The sequence below is a fragment of the Copidosoma floridanum genome, unplaced genomic scaffold (genome assembly GCF_036245765.1).
Source record: "Copidosoma floridanum isolate Cflo_tuat_1 unplaced genomic scaffold, Cflo_Japanese_pri ptg000013l, whole genome shotgun sequence".
Lineage (NCBI taxonomy): Eukaryota > Metazoa > Arthropoda > Insecta > Hymenoptera > Encyrtidae > Copidosoma > Copidosoma floridanum.
Window position 1 is genome coordinate 14,600,060 of NW_028321890.1, and position 24,206 is coordinate 14,624,265.

The 24,206-nt window shown below is 34.9% G+C and overlaps 5 protein-coding genes across 17 annotated transcripts; 2 read left to right on the forward strand and 3 right to left on the reverse strand.

Annotated features, from left to right (window-relative positions):
- Positions 1-586: 586 nt before the first annotated feature.
- On the reverse strand, positions 587-8,895 carry Cul3 (cullin 3). Of its 10 annotated transcripts, XM_089591282.1 has the most exons (15): positions 6,273-6,287; positions 5,945-6,205; positions 5,453-5,693; positions 4,163-4,546; positions 3,557-3,760; positions 3,306-3,485; positions 2,862-3,236; positions 2,579-2,749; positions 2,150-2,257; positions 1,885-2,062; positions 1,444-1,804; positions 1,213-1,351; positions 1,005-1,132; positions 857-909; positions 587-771 (listed from the first exon to the last, which is right to left on the reverse strand). In XM_089591282.1, the coding sequence occupies exons 3-14, from the start codon at positions 5,504-5,506 to the stop codon at positions 885-887; spliced, it is 2,307 nt and encodes a 768-aa protein (XP_089447408.1). In that variant the 5' UTR covers positions 5,507-5,693; positions 5,945-6,205; positions 6,273-6,287; the 3' UTR covers positions 587-771; positions 857-884. The 10 variants fall into 10 exon arrangements, with proteins under 10 accessions (XP_089447408.1, XP_089447406.1, XP_089447412.1 ...); XM_089591280.1 differs by having other exon boundaries at positions 587-909; XM_089591286.1 differs by lacking the exons at positions 5,945-6,205; positions 6,273-6,287 and adding an exon at positions 8,881-8,895 and having other exon boundaries at positions 587-909; positions 5,453-5,497.
- Positions 8,896-9,032: 137 nt separating this feature from the next.
- On the forward strand, positions 9,033-10,751 carry Rps14 (ribosomal protein S14). Of its 4 annotated transcripts, none has more exons than XM_014350966.2 (4): positions 9,033-9,093; positions 9,494-9,649; positions 10,114-10,201; positions 10,476-10,751. In XM_014350966.2, the coding sequence occupies exons 2-4, from the start codon at positions 9,501-9,503 to the stop codon at positions 10,692-10,694; spliced, it is 456 nt and encodes a 151-aa protein (XP_014206452.1). In that variant the 5' UTR covers positions 9,033-9,093; positions 9,494-9,500; the 3' UTR covers positions 10,695-10,751. The 4 variants fall into 4 exon arrangements, with proteins under 4 accessions (XP_014206452.1, XP_014206451.1, XP_014206454.1 ...); XM_014350965.3 differs by having other exon boundaries at positions 9,054-9,162; XM_014350968.3 differs by lacking the exon at positions 9,033-9,093 and adding an exon at positions 9,213-9,333.
- Positions 10,752-13,389: 2,638 nt separating this feature from the next.
- Positions 13,390-15,538, forward strand: LOC106637971 (nudC domain-containing protein 1). Its single transcript, XM_089591288.1, has 5 exons — positions 13,390-13,464; positions 13,588-13,717; positions 13,795-14,776; positions 14,899-15,266; positions 15,342-15,538. Exons 2-5 carry the CDS (start codon positions 13,603-13,605, stop codon positions 15,536-15,538), a joined length of 1,662 nt encoding a protein of 553 aa, XP_089447414.1. The 5' UTR covers positions 13,390-13,464; positions 13,588-13,602.
- Cmtr1 (Cap methyltransferase 1) lies at positions 15,508-19,514 on the reverse strand. Its single transcript, XM_014350962.2, has 5 exons — positions 19,297-19,514; positions 18,684-18,800; positions 18,442-18,612; positions 16,439-18,317; positions 15,508-16,362 (listed from the first exon to the last, which is right to left on the reverse strand). Exons 1-5 carry the CDS (start codon positions 19,316-19,318, stop codon positions 15,891-15,893), a joined length of 2,661 nt encoding a protein of 886 aa, XP_014206448.2. The 5' UTR covers positions 19,319-19,514; the 3' UTR covers positions 15,508-15,890.
- Positions 19,515-21,475: 1,961 nt separating this feature from the next.
- On the reverse strand, positions 21,476-24,206 carry LOC149374887 (general transcription factor II-I repeat domain-containing protein 2A-like). The gene is made up of 3 exons (XM_089590708.1): positions 24,199-24,206; positions 21,562-22,461; positions 21,476-21,494 (listed from the first exon to the last, which is right to left on the reverse strand). The coding sequence occupies exons 1-3, from the start codon at positions 24,204-24,206 to the stop codon at positions 21,476-21,478; spliced, it is 927 nt and encodes a 308-aa protein (XP_089446834.1).

Consider the following 24,206-nt stretch of genomic DNA (forward strand, 5'->3'; position numbering starts at 1 on the left):
TTGATCAACAAATTCGCAATGCTTTTGATGTTAGAACGTTTTTCAACATTGTGTTTTCGAAATCGCGTCATTTATATGATTTTTAAAGCAGCTTTTTTTTCTTGTGGATGGAAGCTTCATGCAAAAAAATTATAAAATCAGAAGAAATTAATGAAGGGTCACTTTGTTACATACTTAGATAACCGCGATTTTTTTATCGTGTTTCGAAAACAAAAAAAACAATAAAAGTAAATCATTCGACTCTTAATTTTTGTCTCAAGGAAATACTGATACACAAAATTTAACATTTACAAAAGTGTTAAAAACAAATCAAATGCCAAAAAACTTTTTTTCCCCCTTTTTTGGACAATTAGAATATTTAAACATTTTTAATATTACATAAAAATTTATCAAATTCTAAGAATGAGGTACAAAATTTTCTTTTCTACAAAATAAACATTGAATCAAAATGCCCTCACGCATAGTTATTTTAACTCTGTATACCGTGTACAGATAACGGTACGATTGATGAAGTTATAGGTATATGAATCATAACCGATACTCGATAGAAGAGAAAAAGAGGATGGTGAAAAAATATGTATGTATGTATATATATATATATATTCGTCAAGCTTCGAATAATTTAAATTCATTATTATAATCAATTTTTCTGACAGTGTTCTCTTCTTTTTTTTTCTTTTTCATATATATAACTTATAATGTAACGCTTCAAGAAGATCTGGCTTACTAAGCTCCAAAATCCGGGGGGGATTTTTTTCTGAAAAAAATACACTGTTTTGCAAAGGAAAAACAGAGGCGTTATTTTTCCACTTGATTGCAATTAAAACTGTTGAATCAACTTTATAAAACCACTTACATGTTTGTACAAATCCTTTTTATGAGGATTATGCGACATACGTGTACACTTTTCTGAAAATCAAAATATTTCTCAGTTATAGCTTTCATAGAATTATAGCTTTCATAGAAATATATAATTATTTCGACTGTCAAATGATTTTTCGTACCTGTCTTCTGGTGTGCGTGCCAAATATTCTCGCTCAATCAGACCTTCTATGCGCTTCTTAATAATAACCGGCGAAGGTAAAAATCGGACTCTTAACTGATCCACAACTTCCGAGACGAGTAAGTTGTGCTAAAATTATTTTTCATATGAGAAAATTATGCCTCGTAGAAGCAGCTTGCAACAATGTGATCGTCAAGTGTAAAACTTACCGCCATCCGTTTACGATCTTTCATTATACGAACTATTGCAGCTTCAATCTCGTGCTTCCTGTCTTCATCGACTTTATTTCTAGTTTCTTTTCTCTCTGGCTCGCATTCTCCCTTTGCTGCCACCGTCTGAATTTTCACTCTAAACAGTTGAAAAAAAATACATATAATCATGTAAGGCGATGTTTTAATACTCAAGTTGAAGAAATAACATCAATATTTCCAGTGTCTCACCGGTGCAGTTTGCTGGTAAAGCTGTCGTTAACGCAGAAATAATGAGATGGCTCGATTTCTTTCGTTCGGGGATACTTGAGCAAAACTCTCTGCGTTGCTTTACCCATGGCCAACGACTGCAGAGCCCTTATCAAATCCCTCTCGGGTATATCTGTTTCATTCTGTATCTCTTCGTACGTCAGCTTCTCGCGATTGTTGAACAGCATGAGCACGCACATCTGGTATGTGGACACCTGTATGATGTGCTTGCGCGCGATGCAGGGTGTTCCGTTTCGGCCGGACGACGACGTTGGGCAGTCAGCAGCGAGGCTGCTGTCATCCCTTTTTGGACCATAAAAGGTGGCATTCAAGTCTGCCGAACCTGATGAATAAATATTTTTCAATACAAGTATTGCGGGCTCTTCCACCTTCGATTGTTCAATTCAAAATTGTTTAACTTACCTAACTGGGGCTGCAGTGTTAATTGGCGGCCACTGTGTTTCCCAAGGTAAAAACGCCTGAAGGCATCAAAGGCATCGCGAGGTGCGAAAGGCATACTGCATTTGGGAGTGGCTGCTTGAGTTGGCCAAAATCCAGTTGTTAGTACTCGTACGCTCAAATCCACACCGCTTAATGTCATCTAAAAATATTGTATTAACAATAAATAAAAGTGGCATGGACTGTAAGTCATTGCACCATATCGTGAGTAAAAAATGATCGTACTCACATTACAAGCAAGGACGTGTTCTTTGAATTCGTCCATGATTGTGTTACTGACAGTAATGTCCTTGAACATGCCTTCTAGTTTCGATGTAAATTGGCAACCACATTCAGTCTAAACAAAAAGAAATTAATAAAATAGTATCTAAAACGTTTGTATAACATGTATTGACTTATTTTGCATTCAGGAATCCAGGAAATGAACAAGGAGTAAGTCAAATGTTCAACGAAATATATATTACTCAAAAGGCTTATTATTCTATTAAGAATGTGCAACCCAAGGAATCTTTGTGAGGACCAGGGTTCAGTGTTCTCATAGCGAGCAGGATATTAATGTCGACGTTGAACGCTCCTTGACTCTACATATTTAAAGACACGAGTGGCCAATATCGCTACATTGAAAATGCGTGTACTGTAGAATTTCTGTTACACCCACCTTTAGTTTTGAAATCATATTTTTCTCGCTATCATCAGAAACGGATTTGTTTAGCAAAAGTCTCTTGGCCAAATGCTGTTTGTAGTATCTTTCAAAGACATCTTTTTCTTGTAGAAACCGGAATAGTACCATAGTTTTATCCAAAATACCTTCGATTTCTTGTTCTGTCATCTAATAAAAACAAGACATTATTGTTATTATTATTATTATTATTACAACATATTATTATTATTTATATACATGCAACTTAGTATAAAAACTGATTAAACATAATAAAACTTACTCCTTTGAGACCCTTTTTCAGCTTGTCATCGATAAACAATGAAAGGTATTCAGGACTCTTTGTGTTCAAATTTAAAAAGTATTCGAAATCTGAAGCAATCATTTGCTTAAATTGTTTGTCATTGCTAAACGAATGTTGTAGAATATGTTCGAAACGATCCTTCAAATCCAAAAGATTTTGAACAAACAGAACGGCATTGGTATTGGCATCTTGTTCCTCTTGAACAAGAGCTCGACCCCTTTCCCTTAGGTATTGTGAAACACAGCCACATACGGTGTTCAGACCATCATTAACTCGAGAGAATAATTTATACATGCAGCTTAAGTCTTCGGTTTTTTTGTTTTGAAGCATATGAACGACGCCACTGTTTTCCATCTATTGAGAAAATGACATTTAACCCAATATAAAAGCTCAAATCAAACATAATTCTTTTTCAAAGCTCACCTCTACAATAGTTTTCATGTTCTTTTTTATTAGTTCCTCCTCAACGACCTCGACTATCCGATTCTCCGTTGACTCATCCAAATAATGCTTAGCTCTTTCTGATTCTTCTGTTATTCTGGCTTCAACTTGCTTTATGTATACAGATGCACTATTTTCAGCTAAGAATTTTTGTGATTCCATCTGAAAACGAAAAATTGTATTTTTACTTCGTACAAAAACCTGAAAGTATTAATTTTACAAGTGAAATTCACCTTATAAAACTCCACACTCTGCTGGAGGAAGGGTCTTTCGAAGTCTTCCTCGTAAACTTGGCGGCTGTTGATGCCCAACAGCATCAACATTTGGCAAGCATTTTTGATAGCTATGCGATCTACGATTTCACCTCTTCGTTCGCGAGCCACCATTCCTAACAAGGTTTCGCGCAAGTGGTCTCTGATATTGCCATATCTAACAACCTGTTAAATGCAAGAGTCAATAAAATACAAATTTATACGTTACACCAACTGGAAGCTAGACGCGATATTCAAGTTTGTCATGGCTTAAACTTTTTAAGACTTTCCTTAACATAGCTACACAATTATTCAGATTAGTGATTTTTAGTGATTCCACATTAGTCGTCCAACAGTTTTACATTACTTTTGTCATAAAAATAATTTACACGAGCACAATAAAGCATAATGTAATAAATTTATAAATGATACTTAAACTTTGAATTTAATATTATTTGATGTGTAATTGCAAGAACATAATTGAAGTGCAAAGCGAACAGATGAAAAATTTACCATCCACATCGAAATTTACATTGTGAAAATTCGCGTTAGATTCTGTGATATGGAAAAATAAAATTTTCAACTCACTTGATCACGAAATATGATTAGTCCCAAATTAAACACATTGTCCACATTATTTTGCAGTACGTAAACTCTATCCATGTACATGAGTATATCTCTAATCATCACCATAGAAGTCTGATGATCATTCCATGCTTGATTTAATGTCTGTAAAAAATTGTTGTGCAAAGAATCCAGAACATCTTTGCGCACTTTGTTCACCAAATGCTGTGTAATAACTTCTTTCAGTCCTGTGTAAAGTCTCTCGCCATATTTGTGCAGAACCATTGTATAGGCATTGCGATACAGCTCTTCAAAGCTGAGACTGGAGTTATTTTTCTTTTGAATTTCTTGAATTGCATTTTTGAGAAGAGCCCAGATGTTTTCTACGTATCTTTCATCCATAGACGTCTATAAAAACAACAAATTTGTAAGTGAAATGTATAAAGACATCCAAAATGTTAGTAGACTCACAAGTTTTTCTGTAATCATAAAGGGAACAGATGAGTCTTGCTTTAAAAATCTTAGATCTACAGTTCTGTGGTTCAAATTTCTCAAGTTACTTTGCAAAGTTGATTTCGTGAATCGACTGATATCCATGCTGATCTTTGTATAAAGAACTTGCATTTATAAGACTCAAGTCTTATGAGTCCTTACACCAATGTAGAATACTTTAAACAAACACATCACCTTCCACGATATAGTAAATTGTATGTTTTGTAACAAAACATTTTTAACAAACAAGTGGTGTTGAGAAGATAAAAAAATTAGGGTTCACAATTACGATTGATCATCGTATTTTGAACTGAAAATTTGGCAAAGAGTTGTATAACCAAAAAATTTTTTTTATTTTCACTGGGAAATTTTCTTTGTCAAAAGATCAACAATTTGTTATTCAGTTACCAAGGTGATGTCCATTGGTGCAAAGGATGCATAACCTCACATGTGCCGTGACTTTTGACAAGCTACGAAAAAGATTTTGGATGAAAAAAAATGCAGCACATCGAGGAAAAGCACATGATTTTAATCATACAATAACCATGATTTTATCAATTTTTAAACTTAGGTAGAAATTGTTTGTTTTTCCAAAAAATCAATCAATAAATCATACGTATATCACAATCACAGCTATCAAGAGAGTAAAATCAGAAATTTCTAACCACCTATAGAAGCTCATTATTGTTTAACTTAAGACAGGATGATATACAATTACTGCACCGCAGTGTGTGAGAAATGAAGGAATAAAAAGACCTTTGTAAATACAACATTATGAGCTCGAAGGGCGTCTAATGGGAAAAATATTTACAACAAACTCACCGGGAAGGCCCTGATACGCATCTTGCTTTCTTTTTTAGGTAGGCTCTTCATCATGACTTTGTTGCGTCAATGATAATTATTTTTTTGCCGTTACAACGACGGAACGATTCCTGGCCTGCAGTGTGTTCATTGACAGCTGAAGGCAGCTCTTCTTTGGCAACGTACACAATACAACTCTGTGAACTGATGTTACAGGAACTCTTGTTTAAGGATCAGAAGGAAGACACCATGGCATCGGTATCTGAAAGAAAACAAAAACTATAGCACATGGTCTCGCAATACCCTGAAATCCTCGTGTATAAGTGTGAGGTAAATAATGTAAACGGTGTCAAGTGATGGAACCAAGCTCCCTTTGTTTCAAAATACAACCGCAAGCGTTGTATGCATCTGGAGTTTACATAGCATAAGTATTCAAGATGAAAAAAAGGCGAGTGTTTCACACTATCACACACCAACACACTTGACAGAGGATATATCTAGAGCATGAATTGCCTGGATGAATCTGATGGACACTCTAGACTCGTGAACAGTTAACTTTTTACTTGACACTGCAGTTTTTCTGGATTCCCTCTGTACTCTGTACTTACACGCTCTTTGGCCTTACACTTACTTATTATACGCGTAAGCACATGAGCATAGGAAGTTGAAAAGAGAAAGTGTAGTACCTATCAATGTAACGATAACGAGTTTTCTTATGAAAGCTTTTCACTTATACGTATACGTATGTGTGATTGCTTAAAGGTACTGGAACTACTGGAAGAGAGGAAAAAAAAAAGTTAAAAGAGAAACTTCACATGAAATGTAAGTAAAGAGAGCGTACACTTGCGCCGTGTTGTGTGCGTTGGGTTGATTTGTTTTGTACCTACTTATATAGATATAGGAGTATTGTGAATTGTGAGTGGATCGACGGAAGAATTCTGGGTCTTTGTCTATGTGCCCCTGAAGACCTGGTAGTGTATCAAGTTAAGTATATACCTACTTACTCAGTTGCCAATGGTTCCCAAAATAAAATTGACAAAATGAGAGAAAAGATGTATAAAATCTGTCGGATAAGGCGAATTTGTTTTAACTGTACCTACTTACTCTTGGATCCTATGCTGATGCTCGCTCGAAGGCTCTCTCTTTCTCTCTCTGCTCTTTCTCTCTTGGCCTCCCCCACTTTGTGTGATTGACTCTGTAAGGCTTGGATGCCTTTCTTTTTTTTTTTGGAGATAACACGATGTGTCTACTTCGCACAAAATCCTCGTATTTACATGAACATGAGGTTAGGATTTAATAAAAAAATAGGACACTTTTTTTTATATTGTAATGGATACGTAATTTAGATACGATGATAAGGAAGGATGAATGTATTAAGGCTACCTGACAAGGGCCTTTTGTGAAATGTATGTACACTGGAGGCAGTTTAATTCGTTGAGCGGGAAGTATAAAATTGACCAATGAAAGAGGTTATGTGATCGAATCAACCAACGGGAATTAAATATTTGAATTTCCCGCTCAACGAATTGAACGGCCTCCACTGTACGCACTCAGTGGAACTCTGATCTGTCCCGGACCCTATTTCGGAACTATGGCGTGAAGAGGCTCTTCATTTTTATCTTAAACCTGAATAGTTACCTCCTATATATTTATAATTTTAGGTAAAAGATACATTGCAAGCTTGCCGCAAATAGCACAAATAGCGTCAACTTTTTATTTTACACTAACCAAATTAGTTGCGGCTGGTTTATAATTAATTAAATGACACTACTGCAAGAAGTAGTAATAATTTTTTTTGATCAGCGCCATCTAGCGTTGCGGATTTCTGAACTAAAAAGTGGCCCTAGAATTCTAAATCAGAGTATTCAGGATTAGAGCCATTAAGTCAATTATAAACCAGCCGCAACTAATCTTATAGATAGATAATAAAAAGTTGACGTAGTTTGTTTTGTTTGCGGCAAGTTTACAATCTATTTTTTTACCCAAAAGTCGACCTCCAAAAATATAGAAATTCATATGGTTTAATAAAATCGACCATATGGCATTACTTAGTAGTAATTACTTTAATTACTACACATAACTTCACGTACATCTTACACCGTGCTCTCTTTACTAGAATGATAAAATCAGAGGCTAAAAAGTTACGTACGTCGTGGTGGTAACGCCGCTTGGGGTGTTTTTCGCAATCGTCGTCACCAGATAATTAATTCAAATTGGCGCTCTACGTTACCGTCAGGTACACGTACCCGATTAGAAATGAATCCACGCGGCGTGTACGGCCCACTCACGGTGCCGGAGGCCCCGTGTACGGTCCAACTAGCGGGCCATGCACGGCCTGTTTACCGCGTGTGATCAGGTACGTGTACGGACAGTACACGGCTGCCGTATGTTACGGCTCCCATGGACTGCCCATGTACTACCCGTGAGGCTGTGGTACTGAATATGACTAGCAGACAGTTGTTTTTTCTTTTAATTTTTTAAAGTAATCTTCCAAAGTAAGCTATCTTTGAATTGTCACGAGCATCACTTGGATCAAATTTTTCAACTTTATATTTTTTTATCAGATTTTCTTTGAATAATGTTTTGTGTGATGATAATGGTAAAGTATTGTCAATTAATTAAAATTTTTTTAATAAATAATCAATGATTATTTATTCATTTTGTTCATTGTTTCAGTCACTGTTCAATTTCAATAGTTTGTTTATCTTCTAAATTACTTTTAATATTATCCTCCATCACATGAATTTTATTAGTTAAAACCATTTCACTATTTTCATTATCATTACCTGTTTCTTTATTTCTTTTTCTAACACATCTCATGTGTAATAAATGCTCATACGTTTATTTATTCTGTCATCCATTGTAGATTTTCTAAAAATACACTTTTTTTAATGACTAATTTTACCTATAGTATTGTTATGAAGACACTTAATATCAAAAAACGTTTTAAAATGGATAAAAAAGCGTTTGTTAGTTTTTATTCAAAGTTATATTGATACAAATACTCACTTACATTTGATAATGGAAAAATATTAAAATTGAATTCTATTATTCAAATAACACTTTTTGCTCTGGTATCTTGTAGATTGGTCGTGCCTTATTTGCAAGACATACTTAGTGTTTAGCATAAATTTAACCGCTTACTTTTGCTCATATCCATAGCTATATATACTGTACGGACCGCTTACGGTCAGGGTATAGGTAGTACACGGGAGCCATGAGTGACGGGTGCCGTGTACTGTCCGTACACGTACCTGATCACACGCGTTACACGGGCCACGGGCCAGGAGTATTATGTCCGGCGCACCGTCTACGGCCCGTATGGTGGTCTCCGGCGGGCCGTAGACTTTTTCTAATCGGGCACCTGATCACACGCGGTAAACAGGCCGTGCATGGCCCGCTAGTTGGACCGTACACGGAGCCTCCAGCACCGTGAGTGGGCCGTACACGCCGCGTGGATTCATTTCTAATATCGGGTTGCTGGTGACGATTGCGGAAAACACCCGCATGATGGTACAATTTGTAATGGTAATTTATCTTACGAGAGCAGTCGATGCTTTATTACTTCGTTTTTTTTCCGCTAGATGGCTTTGACGGTAGGTCCGGCCAAAGGCCACCTAACTTGAGTTGTCTCCGTCTCTATAATCTCTGTCCGGAAAAAGGTGATGATGTTTTGAAAGTTTTCTTTACTTTTATCTTGTTCTATCTTGATTCGTGGGATAAAATAAAAGGTTTGTAAAAAAGTACGAAAATTGAATCATATCGTGAATTTATGCTATGTAACGTTGATTACATATCTGCCGGGATGCAAGCGGATACGAGATTCAGGAGCCGCGGTTAACGACGACCTTCCACGCTTGTTCTCTAGTCTTCCGCTGTCGACATTCATAACCTCGTGATTAGTTTGTGTTGTTTTTTTATTTTTTTTTTTATTTACCAATTGTGCTGCTTTGTTGTTCTTGCCATAAATTCTCGTTGATTAGATGTGCATATTGTTAACAAGAACTTCAATTTGAATGGTGATGTTGACGCTATAGTTACTATTGTTTGTTATACTTGCAGCAACACAATGGCCCCTAAAAGAGGCAAGGTTCAAAAAGAGGAAGTCCAAGTAAGCTTGGGTCCTCAAGTTCGAGAAGACGAGAAAGTTTTTGGAGTGGCCCACATTTTTGCCTCTTTCAACGACACTTTTGTCCACGTTACTGACTTGTCCGGACGGTAAGGTCCTTTTAAGTTTTACAAAATACATCTGTACAATCTAATATAAGATGCTGTATAATGTCGAGTTTGCAGTACTGCATGTGAAACTACTAACTAGTATTGCCATTTCATTCTCATATCTTGACGCTTTTCTACTTTGGAATAACTTGTATACGTTTTACTAATCATGTTTGTGGTTCTTGAAGCTTCAAGTATACATATGTATACTGCTGTAGCCACACTCAGGCAGCACTCGAATTCAACCAAAGTTCTTCCTGTGCGTTCATGTGTGTGGAAAATTGAATCTTTTTTTCATGTTTAGGAGTTACTATATAACTTTCTTCATGAAACAAAGTACAATATATCAAAAAAATGATCAGTATTTTCAAAAGCTTTTTATCACTTTAAAATCTTGTTTTTAAATACCATGGCAAGCATTACATTTAATCGAATAATCAAAATCATTTGTATGTTTATTTCAGAGAAACCATAGCTCGTGTCACAGGAGGAATGAAAGTGAAGGCTGACAGAGATGAAGCTTCTCCCTATGCCGCTATGTTGGCTGCTCAGGTACATATTATACCTTTCTACTAGAAACATTGTTTATTCATTCAAAATGAAATTCAAACATCCATACTCAGGCAGCACTAAGATGTAGAACAAATTAATCTTGAGCGCGTTCATGTGTATGGGAAAGCAATTCTCTTTTCATTATCTAAAAAAAAGTATACTAAACATAACTTTTTTTCAAATGAAACTGGATACAAATTTTTCTAAATTCTACACCTCTAGCATTGTTATTGTTTACTGTGTACGTTACAGTTACCTTGTTTTTTTGTTTTAGGATGTTGCTGAAAAATGTAAAACATTATCGATAACTGCCCTGCACATAAAACTTAGAGCAACAGGTGGAAACAAGACGAAAACACCAGGACCTGGTGCTCAATCAGCCTTAAGAGCAATTGCCAGATCTGGTATAAAGATTGGAAGGATAGAGGATGTTACGCCTATTCCTTCTGATTCCACAAGAAGGAAGGGTGGGCGACGTGGTAGAAGGCTTTAAATTAAGGTTATGGTGTATGGTGTGGTACATTATATTATAATAAACTTGTAAAAAACATTTTTTACGTAACGAAACATATTTTATTATACTTCCTTTACTTGCTTGTATTAATTGAATTATGTTTTGTCAATAAAATGTATGGAAGTGAGTGTTTTAGCACTTTTGGCTAAATTTTGAACTTGATTACAGAGAACTTTATAACATTCGTAATCACGAATTATGATGTGAATCTAAGGTGATTCATTTTTACCAGACAAGACAAAAAAGTTGAACGACCAATAAATGTGACTTGAGCCATGAAAAATTTAGGGTCACTAGAAAAAGCAAATATAGTTTGACTCCATCACAGTCATGAATCAATTCTGATAATTTGCATTCCAACATACTTTTTTCAAGAAAAATCGCCCATTTCAACATTTTACAAAACGTGTAAACGCGTAACGTAATGCAACTTTACTTTTTTCTGTACCAATTCAATTTGGACGCCCCAGATCGTCGAAACTTAGAATAGTATACTAAATGGTTTTTTATTTATTTATTTTTTTTAAATGTTAAGTAGTAATGCAAGAAGCTGAGTTTCCTATTAATTTAAAATTAAACATTATGTAATCAGGTTTTTATCGATAAACGAAGAAGAGTAAATAATTTCTTTAGACAGGTAATAGATAAATGCAAGAGTATAGAAAATATGATATTAAATCGATCATAACAATATTATGAATATAAGTATTTGACAAAATTAATTTCTTTTTTCATTCATTGATTGAAATCATTGTCTGTTTCATTAAATTGCTGGCCCAAAAAAATGTAAACAATTGTTTTTCAGTCACCTACATGTTATTTTTTTCCCATCCTGGACGAAAATTAGCACCATTATTTAAAAAACTCTTTAAAAATAACACATAAGTAGGCAAAATGATTTGATGTACCTATATGTATTTTGGTTATCGACATAACTGCACTGCAGCATTGTAAATGCTGACATGATAGTGTAACTGCATCTCTGACCGCGTGGCAGCATGATTCGCTCCCGCATGTGGCCGATGTGGCGAAAAAAGACTCTGGTTAGTATATATAGACCGAATTGTGATCGATCGTTCAGAGATGTGTGCTCACCGGCTCATGACGTAAGTCTACAGTCACCCACGTGGGCGGACTCGGTTTGAATAGTTTGCTACGTTTGTAGTAGCTCACCAATCCGTACCTACAGGTAAGTGAGGTAAGTAGGACGTGGGTGACTTGCTGGTGTGTACATATTTTTTGTTTTTATTTTTACATTTCTGTTAAAAATCAGTATCCTGTTTTATTATTTGCGATTTTCCAAACCAAATTCCTCTCTTTTTTTTCATTTCTTCTTACAAAGTATGAAAATTCTGAGAAACCAAGAAAAACATATGTCTGCTGCTTTAACTTAATATAATTTTCCAACATTAATCAACTTACATATTGTATTCTGTCCATATTTATTATAAAATTTTTTTTTTACAGTTATAATGCGTTTAAACAGCCTTTCATATTTTTGCTCCTTATTTTGTGTTCTTTTGAAAAAACGAGTACTGAATATACAATCGTAATAATTAAAAATATGCTTTTAATTTTAATCAGATGAGATTTTTAATGAAGTCTCAAAATTTCATATTTTCGAATCATTTTTTAATACGTACACATAGTAATAACATAAATAAACTGATTTTCCAAAAAAAACTGATAGAACAATGATATTAAAAAAAAAAATCTTTTTTTATCAATATGCAGCTTAAAATTTTTAACTTCGATTATTTTTAATCAAATCATAACATTATAAAATATTATCACATGTCATGTACTAATATCAAATCATATTTTTACTGTCACTTTTTTTTTTAATTTTTTTTTTTCGTTTTAAAACGTGTAACTTATTCCACAATGTAAATTTTCACATCAATTTAAATGGATATCCGCATTCTTTAGTTTTTCATCTTGACATAAAAACACGTGTTATATAATCGCATAATAATTATATTTTAACAAACAAGTACATACATTAGGCTCTTAACCATCACATGTTGCGCTTATTATTCGATATTTCATAAATCTTACTAGCGCGTTTTTAACGTGAAAACAACGATTTCCGTGAAAAAAATTATAAAGAAATATACAGAGACATAGAAAAAAAGATCTGATTTTTCCGTTTTCATGCCTTTCGAGGAATTGAGAAAAACTATAAAATCAATACTTTTTCTTTAAAAAAACCCTTTTTTTTCAACAAAACTCGACACTTTCACTTTGAACAAATAAAATGTTTGTCTCGGAATGGGATGAGCAACAGTGTGGCCAGAGCTGGTGTGGCTGCTAATAGACGGCTCTAAAAATTAAATATTTTCACGTGCTTCTCGTAAGGACAATGAGAGTTTTATGATAAAATAAACTTATCAAGGTATTAATGAGGTCACTCCCTTCGGTCATAAATGGTAGAAAATTCGATTTTAAAAATAGCAAATCCGGATATGGTGGATAATTAGTAGAAAATCCGTTGGTTTTTCAATGTTTTAAAATTCAACTGTTTTCGACGCAAAATTTTGTGTTATTTTGAAAGAAGAAATCATTCAAGTGTTTCAATAATGCATTAGTTATTGCTCTTATTATTCGACATTTCATAAATATTACTAGCGCGTGAAATCGCTTCGTAAAACGCGCGTATCTTATGCGGAGAAGCGCGCATACTGTTTGTTTTTGTTGACTGTCAACAATTGACAGTAAACGAGTATACGAATCCGTCTCTGGTGAAGGCGTAAGTATAACAATATTTTTTTTATTTTATTTTAATTTGAACAAAAAAACAAGTAGTGAGTATACAAATAAGATAAAATCGGTGGTCATTGTTGCCTTTTGTTCAGCAATTTTGATATTACAGGAGGCAGAAGGCAGAATGACGAAAATAATCGAACTACGTCCAGATAGAAATCTTTTGAACGCGGATTTTGAAAAGTATCAATTTTGCTCTGATGAAATACCCATAAAGTGCGAAAAGAAACTTGATGCCGGTGAGTGTAACCTAGAGAGTAGAGGTTAAAAACAAAAAATTGATTTCTCTTTATTAAGTTGGACATTTTTTCTTTAGAAATTTTGCACGTCGAATTGAGCTCGTCCCGAGATTCATGGCTGGAAGCTAAGCTGTTTGCATTCCACAATCATTTATTTAAAAATCCATTCGATTCCAGTTGCTGGTTTGTCGATACCAATGGTGGAGTTTGGAAATTCATGCCAACCGGAGCATTGGAATTGGTGCACACTAGTAAAACCATCGCTGCTAAATCTGCCCAGTGTTTGTACAATCCTTCAATTGCATTTGCATCAGAGGATATATTTGTCATAAGCAATGGAGGAGGAGCGCTGGAATTTTTGATAAAAAAGGACGGATGTTTGAAAATATTTTTAATGGATGACGTTGAGCCTGCCATCGTATTAGATGCAAGGTTTGTCAACGAAAATTCAAAAATAATTGTTGCTCTGTATAAAATTGATGAAATCAAAGGCAAACGCTTTTCGAGACTAATATTTTTAACTTATGATTACAACGCAAACAACGAAGATCAGTCTCAGATTGTAAAGCTAGCTAGGAAACAGACGATGAAAGTGAAAGGTTCCATAGATATGGTTTACTTTGAAAAGAATGGACATTCGTGTCATGTTATCAGTCAAGATCACGTTGAGTTTGACTACGATTCTGTAAATCCTGTTAAAACAGATGAGAAAAAAGGGAATGTTGAGACGCAAATAAAAATTCCAAAGTATAGCTGGTCTCAAGATGAAAACTCGATAACGGTTTACGTTAAAATTCCAGAAAAGTACAAAAGCATCACTACCAAAGTTGACGTTAAGCCGTTTAACGTTTCAATAGCTGTGAGTGACATGACTTTGCTACATGGAGAGACTTCCTACAAACTGGATTCAGAGTTAACAACTTGGAAACTCAAAGATGATACTTTAGAAGTTGAACTTTTTAAAAGCGAGAGTGGTTTGATGTGGAGTGAATTGTTGAAAGGTGATACAGGTGGCGAGTACATACCAAATGAAGCATTAGCTGCTGAAATTCACTCAAGGTATCACTTTTCACATAATAACTGAATTTTTCAAGATTTTAAAAAATTGCTTGTGGTTGCAAAATAACTGCAGAATTTAGGTACGTATAATATGTATTTATGTTATTTCTTTTGGTTTCTAGATTAGCGCATTTATGTTCAGAAAATCAAGAGTCCAATACACAAGGTCAATCTGCCATTGGATTTAACTCAGAACAGTTGGAAGATTGTGACTTTAGCGGAGCAGAAAATATTCTACAAAGAATAAACATCGACTCCCATGAAATCACGCATATGGCAATGTTGGGCAGTAGCAACAGAGTTCTATTCATGGATAAACAATCTTCTAATCAAGTTGTATGCTTGAGGCATGATCATGATGGATGTGCGTGGATTTTAAATGAATGTAATAATGATGATGAGTGGAGCCACACGCATAGCTACACTTTTCCAGGATTTGGATACATTGAAGCTAGTAAAACGAATAAACAGTTTTGTATATCGCCACCTGGTATGTATTACAAAAAAATTCAACTGCGGTATCCTTGTGTTTAATGTGCATGTTGTTTTTATTTTCATTCTTCAGATGGATCTTGGATTGCAATAGTCGAGCACACGAGGCACGCGTTTGTATATGAAAAGCCAGAAAAAGGATTAAAAGTAGGAAAACAAAGGATAGTAGATTTTGGAATAGAAGTTGCTGTGTTGGGTGCCATCAGTACAAATAAATATCTAATTATCTTAACGAAAAATTCATTGCAACAATTCAAACTTTATTCATAACGCTGTACTTTACATTTTTACTGTAAATAAAGATTCTTTTTTACAAATTTACATATTTACATTGATACCTATAATGTAATAAAATACATTGGAAATAACAAAAGTTAAGAAACAAAAATGTAACTTATGGCTTAGCTTCTAGATAAAAATATAGCTGAAATAAAATAAGAATATGGAACTTTTTCAAACGCAACATGCAATTCAACTTTTTCTAGTAAAAAAATTATTGATTTTGTTTGATAATAACAACCTAGACCGAAGAGATCGATATTATTTTGAGCACTCTTTACATTTTAGTTTTTCAAAAAAAATTGAAATAAAACAAAAAAAACTTTCATAACTGAAAGACTGCTTATTTGGGATTTTCATTTTTCTTACTAATAATATTTACAAATTCATTCATAGTAAGTGATTTATCTTCCGGCCAATTCCATACAACCCGTGTTCCGATGACTTTAGCAAAACTAGCTTTTGCTTCATCCGGCAATTCCCGCTCCCAAAATGACTTTCGTTTTTTTATATTGTAAAAATAATAACTATGATTTTTATTGCTAAAGTGTCGAGCCCATGGCTCTTCTAGAGTTTTGAAAAATATGAGATTCCTGGGTATCCAATAATACGGTTGATTGCTGTCGTTTTCATGGAGGTGCCTTATGGGAAAGTAACCCAAAACTTTCGACTTGTTTTTCATGGTTTTAGCTTCCAATTTTAGTTTTTCACCTAGACTAGGCGATAGGTAAAACCAATCTTTGGCTCTAACTGGTGAAAATGGATTGCTTGTTGGTTTCCAAAGAGATTTGCAGAACAAGTTTATAAGTTTCCATCTGTAAATATTAAATGGTTACTTACAATACATCACGACCACAACTGATTACTAAACAAAAGTGAAAGATTCATTACCTTTCTGTTATGTGTTTCTGGGAAATGTTTTCAGATCCAAGTTGAAAAGCATCAATTATGTGAAGCCCGTAAGTTTTTATTTGACTTCTTTCTTCGCTTCTCAATTCTGACACCAATTCTGCATAGACTAATGTATCGCGTGGTAAATCTATAAGAATATCGTTCAGTGGCTTCCACTGTCCATTGGTGTATTTAAAAACTTGTGAGCGGCCCATACCAAGGTACATTGTAGGTGCAACGTCTTCATACATCGAGGTAACATTATCACCAGAAGAACATGGCACACAGCACCAATCCAATTGGTTGGTAATTATAGTATTAACATTTTCTTTTTTTAGTTTTGTTGCATCTTTGTAAGCCATTTTTTCCAATATACTACTAGAACCCCTCAATAAATGTTGTACTTTAGTGGTAGGTGCCATTCTAGACGGCAATGATCTAGACTCATCTGGTACTTCCCAGTACTTTAAACATTTTTCTCTAAACATTTTTTGTCTACTTTCAAATAAGTCTTTGTGTTCCGTATAATGAGCTATTTTTTTCAATCCAACTATTTGCCTCCTACCCAACTCTTCATTTGATTCTTTTAGATAGTTGAAAAACCTTTCATCTTCAAATAATTTCTGCGACGGGACTAACTCTAAGATATCGTTGTTTTTGTTGCCCTTCAATAATTTTTCATTTGCTCTAAATAGATAGTTGGTAATAAAATCAATATTTGGTCGCTTTCCTTGGCAAATTAAGTACCTTTCTGAGTTGGCTGGTCTGGAGGTATTTGGTTTGAAAATACTGATTTGGTTAAAACAACGATATAATATGTACACTAAGCCAGCACTAAATGGAGTAAACAAATCGAATACTTTGGTCACAAAATGTCCACCAGTCCTTACAATCATCAATGCAACCAAACATTGACAAAGATACAGCTGCTTAGACAAAATTTCTTGTATGTTTTCTTGTCCTTCAACTGAAAATCCTCCATCAGCCATCATAAAATGTACTCCTCGTTCGTTTGTTTGCGACATAATTAGATCTCTCAAGGCTATTTGATTTTTCGGCTGATAGACATCGCCAGTATCATCAACGCCATAGTACGGATGGAACGTTTCACAAGGCCCTGCTTGGAATTCATGGAGCTTGAAATCATTTTCACTTTTTAATGTGAAACCAAAACCTTTGGCTCTCCACTTTTTTCTCCATAAAACATACTCGCTAAATCCTCCAGGTCCAGCACAAACATCAGCAAAGTACAACAGTTCGTCCGGTTGAAGATTGAGTGGGTTTGTGAACATTAAATTACAGGCTTTGTCTATGTTGGCCATTTTAACGGCTGCTCTGTTTTGAAACATAGCCCCGCGTATCGTTTCAAATGGATTAGATCGAGTTCTAGCTTCTTGCATTTCCCTGTTATCTAGTCTATCAAACACGCTTTTTGAGTTGACCACTTCTCGTACAATAAATTCGTCGCAAAACATTGTTTCATTATCAATAGTGTCTTTGCATTTTCCAACTAATCTTTCATTTTCCCATTCGGTTACTTCCTCATCCAATGGCAACTCTTCGTGGGTGTTTTCTAGCCAAATGATCTTTTCAACCACTTCAACAACTTCTTTTTCAGGATCAAATTCAATTTCGGCTCTCTGCAATTCTTTTAATTCAAGTCCGAGACCTCGACGACCTTTCTGAGATGATGCTTCGACTGGTTGCACCCTACCTTGTAATGATTTACCTAAACCTTTGCCAGCCTCGTAACCCATCTTTTGCATCATAAGTTGAATTTTATTCCTGGCTTCGGACTGACTATTTGCTCCAGGAGTATTGACATTTTTTTTCGTACTTTCGGCGTCAGTTTGAGATTTTGAAAATTCATCCGTTTGATCTGTGTCGAAGAAAAAAAAAAAAAAAAAATCAATAACTATCAGTTTTCATTCAACACATGCAGCTGTTAAAATGTCATCAACTCGCGAAGGAAAAATTAAGCTATTTTAAAATTATGTACGTACCAGATAAGCTACTGTCGTGATAGTATGAGCTGTGGGTTTGTTTATCCACTTCGTCATCAGACTTCTCACTACGATAACTATCATCATAGAAATTTGGCTTTTCGAAACAATGATCATCCTTGGTGTCATCCTCTGATTCCTTACTATCGTGGCTTTCGGTGTAACTAGAATCTTTAGAGCGTCATGGAGTGTTAGTAATATACTTCACGTAAATAAAGTGGGAAAATTGTTAATTTTCTCACCTCGGCGACTGCTCTTGGAGCATCTTTCCAAGGACTCATCGAAAGAAAAGTGGGACCTTTTAGATCCAGTAAGAATAGGAGACATGGCCTCCTCTCCGCTGGAACTGTCCGTAGTGTCTGAAACATCACGTTTTCAATAACATTTGAATCAAAGTCTACTCTACCCTTAACAATATTGTAATGTGAGTTCAATAAAAACGTGATGAAACACTCAGCAGGAAAAAACATCAACTTTTATCATAGCCAAAGAGCAAAATCAAATGGCAGACAATTCATCATGATTCTGTGCAATAGAGGTTAAGACGCTGGTGCTTTGTTAAGAATGCAAAAATTAATCAGTTGAGTGTCCATTTTTTGGGAGCAACTTTTCATTGCAATGTAAAAGGTTGCAGGGGGTGGATATTTCTGGAAAGGACAATGACAAAGAAATTTTTTGCCCAAGGGACCCGGGTCATCTCTTCTTCGTCGACAAAGTACCGTTGCACGAATTGAAAATCGTTAAACAAGAGATACTATCTGAAAACTTGGGGGTTAAGGATGTGGATGGAAAATAGAAAATTGAGGACCAGCGATAAAAAATGAACAAACAATCGCAAAATATATGCGGACGTACCTGTTAACCTCTCAGACGCCATTTTGTGAAATTTACTCTTTTACATTAACATTTAACCAGGGTGACAAAATTTATCGCACTAGGGATGGAGCTAGACAAAATATTTGACGATTTTTGTGCGATTTAGGCAGAAACAAAAAACAAAGAGCCGTTATAAAATTTCCCAGAAATGGTCGTCTAACGAACGTCTCGCACTGCGACGACTTCGCTTGTTTCGGTGAAACTGCTGGCGCTGGCTACTGCAGGATTAATTTCTGGTCCTTCGAGCATTTCATATACCTATATATGCACCAGCGATCTTAAAAGTGGCCACCGATCAAGCGCGCGAAATTTAAATATGGTACTTGCAAAAAAAATACTAGTAAAAATTAAATTATTGATCAAATGATAAAAGAAATACAATTGATAACGCAATAATTATCCAAGACGCATTCGAATCAACATTTCTCTTCTAAAATCTCAAATGCAAACATATATGAGTATACGCTGAGTATCGTAATGATAATAAATGTCATTGGTTGAATGGTATTACCAAAAACTTGACATTTTTTTAGTCAATACTGATAATTTGTTGACTCAATAATTTTGTTTAATAGTTTCTATTACAGTGTAGAACATAATTATCATTAAGAGCGGGTGCCTGTTTTACCATTAGTGCTACGCAGTATTATGAAGTTTATCGACCGTGCAGAAAGTACGGTCACATGAGTTTGCGTGCCATGGAATTCTCGCTTTCCGGTTTATCAATAAATTTCGCTTTATGAATAAGTTTATTACTATCACTCTTTCCTTGCTATTGCCATTATGTATTGCGTAATAATAGATCCTCACTAGTATTGTGTATGATTACAAGAAATAATAAAAATATTTTTAAAAAAATTAGTACATAAGCAATTCTGTCTTCATTGGAAAATAAGGTAAAAATATAAAGTATTGTTACAATAAAATACTGAAGCTACTTCTAAATTGATTTGAATCATAAACTCATTAATATAATGTGTAGTCAATAAAAATAATTCTTACTTTTGGTAGAATCCAAAGATCTGCCAATTAAACCTTATTTACTGTATGAAAAAAAAAATTTTCGAATAAATTGCTTACCACTAGCCTAGGATTTTACAGTAACATGTTATTAGTACAAGTTTATATATAATTAACATCATAACCTGTTTACAATATTTAAAATTTATTGATGATAATAATATACTATATTACAAGGTTCAGAAAATTCGTAAATACAATAAAAAATTTCCTGTATCTTCAATAACATTTGGGTTACCGGATTATTTATCCATTCGTAACACACTTGAGCTTCTTGTCTAATTTTTCTAGAAGAATAACTATCGTACTCGACCTTCAGCATATTTGTTTTTATAATATCTACCTTTCATGCATTTTGTTATCATTGATTCTGCCGGTTGAAAGGGGCCTCCTTTAAAAGTATTAATATGCTGTTGAGCTCGCAATGCTCCGTCAACTGTTTCGACTTTTAATAAATTCTTATTCTTGGTTTTGTAGTTATTCATTGCACTGAAATCTCGTTCTGTATCGACGCTTGAATGAGGGACAGATAGTGCCATTAAAGCTAGAGACGATATTCTTTCAAAAATATAAACATCATCGACATGCATAGATCTGATATACCACCAGAATTCATCGATTTTCATATCGTACACACGGACGCTAATGTCAATCGCTAACTCTGGAAGTAGATTCCACTCACTTTGAAGTTGTAAAAGATGCTCTTCGTCAACAATCATTTTTTTAAAATAATTTGTAAATCTAATAAGTGCATCTGGATCTTCGAGACGATACTGAATCGATAGAGCGTTCAGTGGTAACAAGCAAGTTACTGCACTATGTAGCTCATTATTAAAGTTGTTGAAGCGGTTTTTCATTTCTAAAGCGATAGACAAGATAAAATTAAATGAAGCTACGCAAAATGAACTCATATCGTTTGGTCTTGAAAGTACTTCGTGCCTAACGCCGTCACCCAACTGAAAATCTATGAAAGGTAAGTACTCCTTACAGTTAAATAAATTTAGTTTACCAGCTGGAGTTTCAACCACGTATTTCCGATTCATAATGGAGGAAACAATATTTTTATACGTTTTTTTTACGAAATAATTGGCTTCATGAAGTACTACGTCACTCCTTTGAAAAAATAAATTCAGAGAATTTAATTGGCCCAATGCATGCTGCAACATAAAAAAATACGACTTCATGTCAGGTTTGTCCATTGCAATTACTACTTTTGTAGCCAACTCATCGCCCTCATCAGCCAGTTGTTTTGCAAAATAATAGAGAGCTGGCCACTGCTCTATATCTCTATCGACAGATTCCTGCAATGAGAGCCAACGCGTTTCAATGTAACGTTTTATGGCGTGCTTTTTAACATTTAAAAGAGTTTGCACATTTTCAAAATCCCGCAATCTATTTGAATGTTTAACCATGGTATAAAAATTATTGATTAAATCAAATACATCTTTTGGTATTTCTTCCATCGCGTGTTTGAAACAAAGATGCGTGATATGAGATGGACACTGCACACTTTTAATGCCTGGAATCATTTCTTGCAAACGAGCTTTAACACCACTAACTTGGCCCATCATCGTTGAGCAACCGTCAGCTGCAAATGCAATTATATTTGTTATTGGGACCTCAAAATCAGAGAACGATTTTTCAATGCACTCGATTAAGCGTGATGCGTCAGCTTTGGCTTTTGCCCCGGGAATAAAAATCGGATACAGGTCCCACAGTTCTGATTTAATTCGCCTGCTTTGGGGATCCGCAAATCTAACTCTTATGGCTAAAGATTTTTGTTTCGAGTAGTCCGTGCTTTCGTCGATAGAAATACCAAAATATATTTTTTGCAGTAATTTAGCGAGGTCCTCTTTAGCATTTTCACCAATTACATTGACGATTAAGTTTCGCGTCCTGGCAGGGCTCATGTGCAACTCAGATATAATTCCATCATTGACAATGTTTTGCATATCTTTAAGTACTTTAGGAGCCGCCTTAAACGGTATATTATTTCTAGCGATCAGTGCAGCGAATTTTAATTCAGCAATAGCTTTCTTCCTTATTATTTCGTTGTTAATTTTAAAGTCAGCTTTAGTGAACCGTGGTTTTTTTCCTAGTTTTTCTTCCAATTTTTTTAAATGCCTGGTTGACAGTGCGTGTTTTTTTATATTATAAAACTTGCCAGCTAGGCTTCTTTTACATAAATTGCAGCAAAATTTTTTGGTGTTCATTTTCTCAAATTCGAGCCAATCACAGAAAGCCGGCACAGATAACCATTCCTTTCTACCTTTCCGTTCTTTCGGTGATTTCAACTTTTTCACATTATCATCATCACGTATTTCCCGTACCTATATAAAACAAGGTATTCATTTGTAATACGAGTTATATATTTGTTTCATTTATTTATTGATTAACACATATACTGCTGTACCATTTATAGGTATAATACGTATTAAAATAAGGATTCCACTAACGGCGAACAAAGCATAGTTGATTAATACTATGTTACTAATGATAAAAAATTAAGTAATTAAAAAAAATACTAGTTATCCTACGGTCTTTGTAATAAGCCTTTAAAGTAATTTGAGAAAGAACTGGCTTTGATTCATTCTGGGAAAACAAGAGTCTATTATAGTATTAGGTCTACATTGATTTTTCAAATTTTGAGGCCTCTACATACTTTCAAAAAAGTAAGAATTAATTCCAAAAAAGCATTAAAAAGTTGTTAATAATAATTTTTTGTTTGATGATAGTTTTGTTGTATAAATTGATATTTTTTTTTTGTTTAATATCAGAACAAAAAAAAATTACTACAAAACATTAAAAGTCTACCAATAAAATTATTTTGCTATGATTTTTGGCAAACTTCTTGCTTGCATCGAAATTCAGGAAAGCTCTTTATTTTGATATGCTCGCACAAACTAAGCATTGATTGTATAAGTTACATTGTCACTGAAACGAAATTACGTAATATAAACTGGTTTAGTACATTTTACGTTGCAACAAGGGTACATATAAAACTATTATTTACTATATTTTTACTTTGAATTTATTAAAATTTACTGTATTTTCATGGTTGTCGGAAAGACACGCCAATGCCACGCGAAAATTCGAAGCCACAAAGTAGAGCATCAGCCTCTATAAGGAGAGCCTAGCTGGGTGGAGACGCATAGCTGGGGCGGAAAAAAAAACTCATCGACAACAAGAGCTTCAAGAAAATCGAGCTCGGTTGCCGATGCCACAGTTAAAAGGCCAGGATCCAGCCAGACCTATAGCCCTCGTCAAGGTCAACGTGAATGTCCAGGAATTAGAAGTGGTGCTGAACAAGACAGCGCGCTACACACAAACATAATAAAACAGCTGGCATATTACGGAACATTGGTCGCAGAGCGTCCTACGGTACTTCAGCAACGTAGCAAGATCGCCACTGGTAAGCGCCAGGAGATAAACTCGCTCTGAGTGGAGGTGAAGATGATAGTGCCTACGACGAGGCCAATGTATTAGCGCTTCGTTGGCAACCAGGCGTCCGTAGCTACTGGGTTGGACGACAAAAAAAGGGAGCTATAGGAGATGGTGAGATGGCCAACTTTAAGCGTAAGAGGACTTTGGTAGAGGATAGGCAGTTAAGCTAAAAAACTATAAGAGGATAATGCGACCTATAAGAGTCGCTCCTGAAACATCGACTAGAACAAAAGGACGAGTCATTTGTGAGACATTCTTAAAAGGTAAGAGAAATACTAGGCTTCGACTAACCGTGATATCAAGCCCTAGAAGGATCTGATACTGGCCTCGGAAGCTTACCTTGAAGAACTGGAAAACGAGTCCAGTCATAACAATTCTGAAGCAGGCGGGTTCTGAACCACGAGAGTCGTTGCTTACCTGGCCAT